Below are 12,999 nucleotides of genomic sequence, written 5' to 3'. Positions count from 1 at the left end.
ATCTATCTAATCTATTCTATTCTAGTAACAATGGCGGCTTGGGAAACTCTTCGTAAGTTCGGGCTGGGCCACTGCGACTTGCCCACCTTCTTATGGAACGTCACTGTGATGTTGCGACTGGTCGTGCTTGATATAGACAGTCGCAATAAAAAAGGTGAGTTCGTGATGTCTTTGTCTCTACGAATACTGAAAAAACGAGTAAAAGAAATTAAAGTGAGAAATAATTTACATAAATACATATAGTCACGTCTATATCCCTTGCAGTAGTCAGAGCTAATGATGGAATGGATTCCTCCTGTAGGTGATGGGCTAGCAACCTGTCACTATTTGAATCTCAATTCCATCATGGAGACATATGACTAAACGTGACATTTTCGAGACTGTTGGCTCTGTCTACCCCGCAAGGGATATAGCCGTGACTACATGTATGTATCATTTACATATATTTTACAGGTATCCACAGTTTCTTCTATATCTTGTTGCCGATCTTGATTTTCTCTTTTGTATACGTGTTCATCTTCTCTGGAATATGGTTCGTGGTCTTCAGGTAATTTGTATTAATTAAGTCCAACGATAATCTTAATTATTAGTGTTCACTTTACTTACTAATAATATCTTTTACTTACTTTTCTTATTCGATCAATTTTGTCTCAATCAGAGCCGTAGAATTGGGCGTCACCACTTACAGAGTCAAGGTTCTCTCACTGACGATTTGTACTGAGATGGGGCCGATCAAGTATTTCTATCTGTTTTTGAATAGGTAAGAATCATTATTTTTTTTTTATTGATATTTTTTTTTTTTACTTATTACCAGGCGGAATTTCTTTTTCTGCTACTACTACTAAGCAAATGTGCCAGCCTTCTGGGCACACTCCCGTAGGTTAATCCTATGCAATGACTGTACAATTTGTAAATTTAATTTTAGTTTGTAATCATCTTTTTCTTATATGTAGTTTTAGTACGAACTAAAACTCCATTAAGTTATATAAATATTGCAGTATAAAGTTACATTTAATTTAATTATATAAACTTTCTTTGATTTCTCGGATTCTCACTAATATTTTGTGATGAAACGATAAGATGGACCACTAATATCAACTGTGAAAACAGCATCTGATTTGACGTGAGACGAACATTCAATACACACGACATGTCCACAAAAAAAATCTTTATTTAATTCTATTAGATCTTAACAACGTCCTAAGTTCTACTAATTTATATGCACGTAAAATGTGCAACAGGAAGACTTAATGCTTTAGGCATTCTCTGCCAGTCGAACCTTTGGACTAAACTGAGATATACGTGAGTCAGATTTTTACACGAAGCAACTCCCGGACCCGGAAAACCTTACCCGTATTGCGTCGATCATGGTTACGCATTCAGTTTCCTCACGAAGTACCTATTCCCTTATTTTTAATTATTTTTTTTTTCACATAATTGTATTAACAGATCAGCGACTAAACAGCTTATAGACGATTACTTAGCCTGCGATGCTTTAGTGGAGGCCGACAGCAGAGCCGCCAGGAAACTTGTGGAGAACATGAGGATAGTCAAGAGGAGAGCCCTCATCTATTGGTCGATCATCATGGCCACCGGGGTCATTTACCTCATCAGACCTGCGTTGCACCCCACTAAGAGGATTGCGATTGATGAGAACTTTCCTCTTTATGGTATTATTTCTATATTTTTCCTATTTTCCTCTTTATGGTGTGTTATGTTTTCCTTTTCTGCTCTGTTCGGTGTGTTACTGTTGTACATCACTTTTGATCGCATTATGCATCAAATACTTAATTTTTTTATACATAATGGGTTTGAAGATATATATGTGATACATATGGTTATAATGAATGAGCATGAAGTACAAAAGAAAGTTGAATCGAATGCAAGAAAAATAATATAAAATGGTAACGAGAAGATAGATAGATAAAACTTTTATTCGTCGGTGCTACACATTCAGCCAATGTCATTTATTCTATTTTCTATTCACAGAGTAGAGTATTTTTTTTTTAATTTACAGGTCTCGAACCAGTCTTAGAGTCGCCAAACTACGAGGTGAACACTGCATTGATGACACTGGCCTGTTTCTTTACCGTGTTCCCCCCAGCCCAAATCAACGTTCTTCTAATAGCCATGGTCGGCTACACGGAATCACAACTTAAAGCTCTGGGTTGCGATCTGATGTCTGTTTGGGAAGACGCTGAAAAGCATTACGAAGATATCAAACATTCAAGACTAGATAATAATGCCGACGAGGCAAGAATAAAAAATGAGTTTGTCAGACGTAAACTTAGGAGCATTCAGAAAGTCCACGTAAAGAATATAGCTTTGATAAGGGAAACTCAACGAATATTCAGAAATGCTTTCGCCGGAGAGTTAATTGTGCTTATAATCAGTCTAACTCTGGAACTGATCGTGGGTTTGAAAAAAACGTACGATCAGATACCTTTTGCGTTCTTCCAGATAGGAATCGAATGTTATGTGGGTCAGAAGTTGATTGATGCTGGGGTGGCATTCGAGCACGCCCTGTACGATAGTAACTGGGAGAATTTTGATGTTCGCAATAAGAAAACTATTCTTTTGATGTTGGTTGATGCTCAGAGCACTCTGATGCTGTCCGCTGGCGGTGTGTCCATCATGAATTTTGAGCTGCTAATGAGCATTATCAAAAGCGTTTATTCAGCTTATAAAGCGTTAGAGACACAAGAATAAATTTATTTAGCGTAATGAATTAGCCTGAAATTATAGAATAAATTAAATGTGTTTGATTATGAGAGTAGTTTTGTAATATTGCTTCTCAATCAAAAAAGCGTGAATACGGCTATTCTGCACTAGGCAGATTTTCAAATGCAATTCAAATTCTTTTATTTTTAATTATTAAAAGACATTTCAACATCACTTAAAAATTGTCATGGTTTTTCACAACATTGGTTGACGTCAAATAAATTACTTTAAACAAATTTTACTGCCGCTTCCAAAGAGTCAGTGCAAAAGAAACTTTGGAAAAAGTTTGGAGATTATGCGCAAGAATAAAGAGCCAATTTCCGCATAAAAACCACAAGAAGTTTAGGACTCTTTTTATAATCATGTTCCATTTTCTCGATATTAGGCCACAGCCGATATTAGGTACCTCTACTCTAACTGGGACAAGATTTTAACAAACCTCGGAATAGTGATCACCACAATAAAATTACTATATTTCTTATGTTTTTCATTTGAAATTGTTATAAATACTTCTGAACGTCTAGGCTATTGTCTGCTCTCGCTTCGGAACCTTCTGATCCTGAACCTGAACCTGATGAACTGAAGATGAACCTCAATCACATCACTCACGAGGTGATTTTTTTTTGCGAAGTGTACACGTAGTACCATCAGTACCTTATCATACACATGCATATTATGCTGAGTGGAAACCCTTTGGTCGCATCATGTAATTCTTTTAATGTAATGTTACCTCTTGCGCCAAATAAAGATTTTTCTTTCTTTCTTTCTTTCATCAACGAGAATGAACAATGAGAAACGGAGAAGTATCGCAATAGCTTTATTTTCTAATTATTTCATAGGATTGATTATGTACATATTACATACATTATCAGTGATAAGGCAGCCTGGTCTTTTAACCTTAGCCTACATGGAACAAAAAAACAATGATTTGACAGTGACACTGCTTACACTGACAGACAGATTTAAAAATTTTATTTTATCAACAATGGATAGGATCAGGGTGGTCTTGTTTTCCTTTTTCTAATTTAAAATTATTTATCTAAAACAATGAATATGAGACGAAACACGCAGCTTTTTGATTTATACTGGGAAGACATAATAGTTACTAAAATATTGCCTCATCTTACAATCAGGGAATGTTTCAATTTTCGTTGCGTATCAAAAACATGTCTACAAATAATAAATATATATTTTTCGAAATTAAAATCATTAAAACTAATGAATAAAGGGTTTTCGCCGCACACTTTCGGTGTAAGTGACTAGCCGTACCGATTGTATTACGGATAACATTTTAAAAATAAATAAGACTTCAAAAAACTGCTTGTTTTGCAGGTCTTCACAGCGACATGTACGAAGTTAAATATATTAAATTTAAGCCGCTGCGTGACGGTCACAGATGCCGAGCTAATCCCGCTCTTTCTTCAAAACAAAGGCATCACAAATTTGAATTTATCACAGTGTAAAAACCTGTCAGCAAAATGTTTACAGCCAGTAATTTTGTATTGTAATAATTTAAAAATTCTGAAGCTTGGTAGATGTACTTGGCTGACTACAGGTGCAATGGAAGCCCTAGCATTACATCAGAGTAAATTGGAAGACCTGGATCTGTCATATTGTGTGTGTATATCTGAAAGTTGTGTATTAATATGCATAAAAAAGTTCAGACATTTGAGGACTGTGAATTTGGAGGGGAACAAGCAGGTGACGGATAAATGCCTCTATGCTCTAGCTAAGTACAGCAAGTCATTGAAGCATCTCAATTTAGGGGGATGCAGTGATATCACTGACAAGGGTGTAAGGTAATTGTGTTTTTTTCTTGGAACACTTTATTATTTTAGACTTTTATAATATATATTTATAAACATTACATATTACTCATATATTACATTAATCAATAGTACATACATACATACATATGGTCACGTCTATATCCCTTGCGGGGTAGACAGAGCCAACAGTCTTGAAAAGACTGAATAGCCACGTTCAGCTATTTGGTTTAATGATAGAATTGAGATTCAAATAGTGACAGGTTGCTAGCCCATCGCCTAGAAAAGAATCCCAAGTTTGTAAGCCTATCCCTTAGTCGCCTTTTACGACATCCATGGGAAAGAGATGGAGTGGTCCTATTCTTTTTTGTATTGGTGCCGGGAACCACACGGCAAGCATTAATCAATAGAACTAGTATATATTAGTTTTTATGGCAAACATAAGAGCAGGATAGGGTAGGACATGAATAAAAAGAAATATAATATATATAATAAAACTGAGAAAATAAAAGGCGACTAATGAATGAGCTAATAAACTTGGGATTCCTCTAGTAGGCTAGCAACCTGTAGCAACTATTTGAATCTCAATTCCATCATAAAGCCGGACAGATAAACAGACAAACATATACTAAACTAACACTCTTTCGAGATTGTTAGCTCTTAAATGTTGGATATTTAACTTTCAGGGCTCTAGCACTGCACAGTCACAAACTGGAGGGCTTGCTATTGAGAGGCTGCATCAAGGTGACGGAGAACACACTGAAACTGATGAGGCAACGAGTCCACATCGATAGGAAACCTGTAGACCCGGTGCCAATACCGTATTTAGTTTTATAAGTAAGCGGTTTTTAGCTACAATTTCGTGTTCACTCAGTGATGTAAGTTATATCCCAAGTAAGAACAATTAAGTACCCTGTGTTGATTAATTACAACTATTATTAAAATTATTTAATTATTCTGGCCCCTGTCTGGGTATTTTTTCCTTGAAAGAATGTGCACGGAGTACCATCCAAAAGATTAAGATTAAATGAATTAACATGAAGAAACTCCTGCCTGACTTCTGTGAACCCCTGGGAACCTAATTAAGCTTGTCTTATGGTAATTTCACTTAGTAATATTGTTCAATCCCTTCATCACCTCATTTAGAAGAAGAGCTGATGAAGAAGACGGGGAAGAGGTGATTATTCTTAAGTACCAGTTAGCCACAGGCACACAACTAGGCTTGTGATTGTGATTTACAGTTAAAATGGTGGTTTAGGGTCTCAGCACACATATGGGATCGGAAAGGGATCGTCACCGTATCGCCTCGAGCCGTTCAGAATGGTTTGTATTAAACTCCCTACTGCAACGCACACTAATCGGAATAATAACGTAATCGCCTCGCCTCGGAACAGGCTCCGAACTTGAATTCCCGCGCTTACGGCTCATCGTCCCCGCGCTTACGTTTCTCCGTCCCCGCGCTTACGTCTCTCCGTACCCGAGCTCACATCTCTTCGTCCACCCTTTCCCCTTTCCCCTCCCGCGACTTGCCTGCTAAAGACGCCGCCATTCGCAAGGAGTATTTCATTCGTGTTGCGCGTATGTTTTATTTAAAATTTTAAGTTCGATTCAAACACAAAATAACGATGCAAAGGGAGAAACTTATTGAAGAAGTGAGAAAATATCCATATTTATATGACTTAAGTGATGCTAAATACAGCAATACTATAAAAAAGGACGAGGCTTGGAAACAAATAAGTATTACTTTAAAGCAATCTGGTAAGTACCTACTCCTACTTAATTATTTATTTAATGTTTTTCGCGTATGTAGGTATGTATGGGAAATAAAACAGTTGTGATTAATATAATTATAATGAAAAATTTAACTGGAATATCCATTAAGAATTAACATTAATATTTAAAGCTAAAAGCTACTGCCATGGAACTCGTCCGGTAGAAGTTTGAAAATATGTTTTGAACTTTTCACGTACATTAAAAGCGGTAGCCATATGGGCACCACTAATACTTGGTAATTCACTTAACAATCGGTCTTCGCCGAATTCAACTGTAATTTCCTGTTCTGTTCTGTTCGGTTCCTGTAAATTCATCTCAATGTTATATGTCCTCATCATATTATGTAAAATGCAAGTTGTTAATACCACTTTATCTACAAACTTTGGATGCAATTTAATATTTTTGTTGTAAATCGCAAATTTTTGATATAAAATTCCAAAAGCGTTTTCAACAACCCTTCTAGCTCGTGATAAGCGGTAATTATATTGCCGTTCAGTATCAGTAGGATCTGATAGTCTCCGTGTATTTAAGCGAGGATATGGTCTTAATAAATATGTCTTCAATGGAAATGCCTCGTCTCCCACAAATACATGTGGCATTGCATGATTAGTTCCTGGTAATGGTTTGTCACATGGAATATTGAATGTGTTTCTTTCAAGTGCCTTTCCAAATGTAGATGATGAATAGATTCCGCCATCGCTGTTTTTTCCATAGGCTCCTACATCAACCGCTATGAATCTGTATTCAGGATCAACTATAGCTAACAAAACAATAGAAAATGTTTTTTTATAGTTAAAAAACAACGATCCACTATTGGGAGGTGCAATTATATTTACATGTTTGCCGTCAATGGCGCCTATGCAATTCGGAAAGTTCCATTTATTTTTAAATCCTTCTTCGATTCCTTGCCATGTGGCTGTAGTTGGTTGAGGTATATGAATTGGCATTAATTTATTTATTATTGCATTGCACACATCTATTACTATCAAACGAATAGTTGATTCTCCTAAACGGAAGCTCGATGATAAATTAGTAAATGTAGATCCAGTTATGAAGTACCTGCAACAATAAATGTATATTTAATATACGTTTTATAATACGTCTATATGTTTATGTGAATGTGTGTGTACGTACTCCCTTTCACACATACATGTGTAACTACATGCGCTTGATATAGTTAACCATGATTTATTTTATTTCAGAATCTGAGTGCAAGAAAACTTGGTTAAATCTTAGAGAGTCTCACCGACGAGCTATGAAGAAGCGTAAAACTAAAAGTGGTCAGGCAGCCCCGACGACGAAAAAGTGGACCTTTGAAGATGAAATGAGTTTTTTAGTACCTCATTACAAAGAAAGAAATACGATCTCTTCGGTTGATGATGATGACGGTTCAGATCTTAGCAGTTTCTTGGGTAATGATGATTCACAGAACTCAATAAACATAATTCAGTCTCCAGAAAACTTACAAGCGGAAACTACTCCACTTTCGCCGCGTCCTGAGTCTTCTGCATCTTCAGTTGCATCCAAAATTTCAAAAAAAAAAAATCTTAATATTGAAAAAAATTCAGCGTCACAAACTTTAATGAAATATTTATTAAATCACAACGAAACCAAAAAAGAAGATGAGATAGATACATTTTTTAAGAGCATTGCGGCAACGGTTAAAAAATTTTCAGAATATAACCAAGCTATTATGAAAAGTAAAATATATAACGCAGTTTCGGAAATGGAGTTAAAAGAAATCGCAGAGAAACAAAGCTATTATAGTTATCGCAACCCTTACATTCCCCAAAGAGAAGATGACATGCCTCGAGGTTATACCACTCTAAATAACATTAGCCACGAGATACAATCAACATCTGGCGCTTCAAACATTCATGATTTTAATATTTCAAACTTAGAAGAAAATGGCGCGTCAAATGCTGACGATCTTGATACTTCAAACAATCTTTAATTTATACAATGATTGTATTTTTGTTGTGGCGCTATTTTTGTTTAATTACCATAATTTTTGGATTTAATAATATAGTTTTGTATAATAAAAAAATATGTGATTTATGGGTATTTTTTTTTACCTAAACTACAAAAAAGTTGCATTTACTAAAATACCTTACGAAATCACACAAAATATATACACACATACACCAGACATAAAACGTACATCCCCTGTGCACACCTGATCGCAAATGAGGGTTGCGTTCCAAAAGAAATATTTTTTATCGACAGAGGATAAAAATTAATCTATCTTGTAGTTTCGGAACCGAGTATGGGCGTGGACCCATGTCTACGGTGCGGCGCCGTTTGCCGTGCAACGGTACGGCACCGCCGCCGGCAGATGGCGCGGCGCCGTGCCGCGCCACGGCGTCGTGTACCGGCACGTACACGCTCAGCACTTATACCAAAATTAGTTTTGGCTTGTTATGGACCGCAAAAGACGTATCCTGCTCCTGTTGCTGTTAAGACGTCGACGAATGAAGAAAAAACGAAATCAAAGAAAATATTGGGTAAATCCATACCTTTCTATAATGAACCATGATGGAGATCATTTTAAGAGGAAATATGAAGCGTTGAAAATATGTGGTGATGACAAATTTTACGAATATTTTAGAATGTCTATATCAAGTTTTGAAGAACTGCTAACCAAAATAGCGCCTCGTATACAGAAGAAATACGTGTTCAGGAAACCTGTTGGGCCCATGGAAATGCTAGGCTTAACTATAAGGTAAAAAAAAGAAATTTATTTCAACTTATTTACATATTCTAATCATAGAAATATTTTCTTTGATGTATTCATACGTATGTATTAGCTAGGTCTGTGTTTTGTGTCAATCCGCCAAGCCTTTTAAAATTGCTAACTCGTCAAGTGGTCCTTTTTGCAGAATTTAAATAAAACAATCAAGTTCACGCATTTAAACAAATGTATATTTTTTACTTCTTTTCGCAACCATAATATTGTAATCTTTGTATCAATAACAATCAAACAAAAAAAAATCAACAAAAAAGAAAATCAATAAAAAAACCGTTTTCTTACAAAATTATAATATAAATCAGTAATAATGTAATCTTTTTCGTATTTATTATGATTTAAGAAAAATCGTATTCGGATTCCAGTGTATCTGTGGTATTAGACATGATGTCTTCCAAAGTTGAGACTGGTGATGTTTCGCGACGATTTATACTAATTGGGTTTGATGAATTACAAGCTGTTTGATAGTTAGTTTCATAAGACATTGTAGCTTGTGGTTGTTGGGCAGTTTGGTTATAGTTAGCGTCGTAAGATGTTGCTGTCTGGTACCCGCTATATGACTGGAATGGTGATTGATGGAAATCTGTTAAAATCTTTAAAACCCCGCTTTGAAATAGCAAGGTCTGGTGGTCATTTAACTTGTTGAGAGACGGTAAAATGGCTTTAAAAAATGACAGGTGTCGATTTTCAGAAGCAGCTAAAGTTTCGACGATTTGCTTCTCAAATTCATCGCAACTTGGTTTTCGTTTTAGCGTAGTTTTTCTGTAGGGTTGATATCTTGACCTTGTGTTCGGAGTTTGAGATTCTTCTTCTATACTATCTTCAGTTAAATTTGGTGCATTTTTTTGTAAAAACATGAGTTGTCTATACAAATGATATTCTTTTATACGTTTAGCACCAGCTCCAGATTTCTTTGAAAGTTCTACCTTCTTTGTATATTTGAAAAAATTATCCTTAATGTTAGTCCATTTTTTTATGACGTCATTACCTGTAACAATCGTTATAAAAATAGAACTGATAATAAAATTGCTTTTATAATGGTCTGTAAAATTTTAAGAAATGTTTCTTTTGCAGATTTTTGGCAACAGGGAATTCATTCAGAGATATGGAATTCACAGATTATCGTGGAAAATCTACAATTGGAAAAATTGTACGAGATGTTTGTCGTGCTATATGGGACATTCTTTTAAGTGAAAGTATACCGAAAATATCCGAAGAGCGAATTGAAAAAATAGCTAAGGATTTTGACGTAAAAACAAATTTCCCGAATTGCATGGGGGCATTGGACGGGAAACACATCCGAATATGTAGTCCTGCCCACAGTGGGTCCCTTTTTTTTAACTATAAAAGTTTTAACTCTATAGTCTTGCTGGCACTGGTGGATTCTAAGTATAGATTTGTATATGTTGATATAGGATCGTATGGAAAGGAATGTGATTCCACCATTTTCCACAATTCAAAACTATACGAATTATTATTGCAAAATCGACTTCCCATACCAGCGCCAAAGCCTTTACCGGGGCTCCAAAATTCAGTTCCCTATGTTTTTATCGCTGATGAAGGCCTACCGTTACTTAACAATCTAATTCGTCCATACCCAGGGAAGCATCTCAGAGAAGAACAAAGGGTTTTCAACTATCGTTTGAGTCGAGCAAGAAGATATGTCGAGTGTGCTTTTGGTATTTTCGCAAATAAATGGCGAGTATTTCATCGGCCCTTAAATGTTCAATATAATTTTGCGACCGACATTATCAAAGCATGTTGTGTTTTACACAATTTTGTTGTAAGTCGAGATGGAGTTAGAAAATCAGAGGAGTTATATATTGACGACTGTTTTTTGAACCTTCCACAAACAGCAGATGACGTTTCCTTAACAAATCCTGTCAATATAAGAGACGAATTTTGTAAATACTTTAATAGTGATGTCGGTGCGCTTAGTTGGCAACTAAGCAAAATATAACTAAAGTTGGGTCACGGATCGAACCCACCAAATGTATTGAGTGTGTGTAAATGGCAAGTTCATAATAATACTAAGCATTAATGCATTGATTTCACTTTGATGTTTATTGTATTCACTTTATTAAGTTAAAAAGATAAATAAATAGGTAGGTATATACTCACCGAGTTTCGTTTTTTCTTTATTGTCCATGCTGTCGAATGATGGAAAAATATTTAGGCAGACATCTTTCCACCCTTCTGTTTTTAAATTTTTATTCTTATAATCCTCCTTTGACTTGTCCCAGAGAACGGGACGTGCTTCCACTAGTGAAATCAAAAAGTCTAAATCTAAATCGTCCGCCATTTTATGCAAAAAAAATTACCACGTGCGCACTATGCAACTGACAACCACGGCGGCGGTGCCGTACCGTTGCACGGCAAACGGCGCCGCACCGTAGACATGGGTCCACGCCCTATTTTTTTTGTACACTTAAAAAAAAAGAACAATAGAGATAATACAAACATTAAAATTATAGTACAAATATTTATGTAGACCAGATTAAAAATTCCAAAAACAAATGCAATTTCTCACCTTAACGTTACAGCTAGTTTTTCTTCGGGCGATATTGTTTCTCTGAATGTTGTATTCTTCTTCCTTATACATTCATCTATAGACTGCAATATGTTATAAAAGAGATATTTCGGCATATGAAAATAAATATAAAATTTCTCTTCATCATCCATCAAATGTTTTTTTATAGTCCGAAATTCCCCTTCAGTACTCCTTGCTTTATTCATACTGTGTACCCAATATCTTTTTCTTTTTTTCTTGCTATTTTCTTTTTCCTCTTCATCAAGTGCTATGGCTATGATAGCCAACTCACGTATTGTAAACCAAGACATAACCGTGCGCTACACTTAACGTTTGGATTCAAACTGATCTGGTGCCAACCAGGTCAGCCAGGGGGCGGCGAGGCGTAAGCGCGGTGTCGCCTAGCCGTAGCCGAGTTGACGTACAGGCGCTGCTGATACGTTTTCGTTACGTGCATACGGTAGGTTGACGCCTGGTTGACAGCGAGGCGAAAGGCGTTACGGTTACGATCCCTTTCCGATCCCATATGTGTGCTGAGACCCTTAAACTGGTAATTTAACTATTTATTGAATTATAATTTAAGTACAGTACAGTTATGTATATATTTTAACCCATAGCGACTCCAGAGTCTTGACTACTAGCGTCTATGAAGTTAGCTCCTGAGTCAGGAGTTGGGACGCGCCGCGGGTTAATAACACATTCAGTTTTGACATTAACCTATTACTTTATTTTTATTGTATTTGCCTATCATGCTTTGTTGCTTATTTTACTCTAAATTGTTTGTATTAAATTAAATACTATAAGAAAGAGATTCGCTTTAAATATTTATAAATTTTAATTGTTGTAAATTATTTATAATCTTATTGTTATACTAAAGTATTATGAATTATTATCACTGTTCTCTTTAATTAACAAATCATATATATACATAAAATAGAGATCAGTGGGTAATATGCATTATTTCCAACAAGATTCAAATAACGTCGACGATCGTCGTCGTCGTCGTCGACATCCGTGGGAAGGGAATGGGATAGGCTTATAAACTTGGGATTCTTCTTTTAGGCGATGGGCTAGCAACCTGTCACTATGTTAATCTCAATTCTATCATTAAGCCGAACAGCTGAACATGGCCTTTTCAAGACTGTTGGCTCTGTCTACCCCGCATGGCATATAAACGTGATTATGTATGTATGTTTGGAAGATTCAATAATAATGCTGCCCTAATGTTGTCTAACTTGTACCTTGTAACATCTTCAAACTAAACATACAATTAATTAATCTGAATCTAAATTGCTTGTTATATACATAGTTACCAATCCGAACGTTTATAAGGCTTTTCTTGTCGTCTTTTTATACCTAAGTATAGTTTATTCTCAAAAGTGTTGTTTCATACCAAAGATTAGACTGTTTGTAAAAAAAAAACAAACGTGTGGAGACAATTAAAGTGTTTATTCAAAAAAAAA

The 12,999-nt window shown here is 35.7% G+C and overlaps 5 protein-coding genes across 5 annotated transcripts; 3 read left to right on the top strand and 2 right to left on the bottom strand.

Moving 5' to 3' along the window:
- The first annotated feature begins 30 nt into the window (after positions 1-30).
- On the top strand, positions 31-2,709 carry LOC106134416 (uncharacterized). Its single transcript, XM_013334480.2, has 5 exons — positions 31-154; positions 454-547; positions 659-760; positions 1,450-1,670; positions 2,018-2,709. The coding sequence occupies exons 1-5, from the start codon at positions 31-33 to the stop codon at positions 2,707-2,709; spliced, it is 1,233 nt and encodes a 410-aa protein (XP_013189934.2).
- Positions 2,710-3,696: 987 nt separating this feature from the next.
- On the top strand, positions 3,697-7,549 carry LOC106134488 (F-box/LRR-repeat protein 15). The gene is made up of 3 exons (XM_013334555.2): positions 3,697-3,972; positions 4,054-4,520; positions 5,174-7,549. The coding sequence occupies exons 1-3, from the start codon at positions 3,769-3,771 to the stop codon at positions 5,322-5,324; spliced, it is 822 nt and encodes a 273-aa protein (XP_013190009.1). The 5' UTR covers positions 3,697-3,768; the 3' UTR covers positions 5,325-7,549.
- Positions 6,398-12,072, bottom strand: LOC132902739 (uncharacterized). Its single transcript, XM_060948957.1, has 2 exons — positions 11,537-12,072; positions 6,398-7,319 (listed from the first exon to the last, which is right to left on the bottom strand). Exons 1-2 carry the CDS (start codon positions 11,845-11,847, stop codon positions 6,398-6,400), a joined length of 1,233 nt encoding a protein of 410 aa, XP_060804940.1. The 5' UTR covers positions 11,848-12,072.
- On the top strand, positions 8,603-11,145 carry LOC132902703 (uncharacterized). Its single transcript, XM_060948729.1, has 2 exons — positions 8,603-8,982; positions 10,081-11,145. Exons 1-2 carry the CDS (start codon positions 8,681-8,683, stop codon positions 10,964-10,966), a joined length of 1,188 nt encoding a protein of 395 aa, XP_060804712.1. The 5' UTR covers positions 8,603-8,680; the 3' UTR covers positions 10,967-11,145.
- On the bottom strand, positions 9,312-11,308 carry LOC132902704 (uncharacterized). Its single transcript, XM_060948730.1, has 2 exons — positions 11,128-11,308; positions 9,312-9,994 (listed from the first exon to the last, which is right to left on the bottom strand). The coding sequence occupies exons 1-2, from the start codon at positions 11,306-11,308 to the stop codon at positions 9,345-9,347; spliced, it is 831 nt and encodes a 276-aa protein (XP_060804713.1). The 3' UTR covers positions 9,312-9,344.
- Positions 12,073-12,999: the final 927 nt, after the last annotated feature.

This window comes from Amyelois transitella, chromosome 17 (assembly GCF_032362555.1).
Source record: "Amyelois transitella isolate CPQ chromosome 17, ilAmyTran1.1, whole genome shotgun sequence".
NCBI classification, from domain to species: domain Eukaryota; kingdom Metazoa; phylum Arthropoda; class Insecta; order Lepidoptera; family Pyralidae; genus Amyelois; species Amyelois transitella.
The sequence above is the reverse complement of the archived record's forward strand: the minus strand, read 5'-3'. Positions and strand labels throughout refer to the sequence as shown.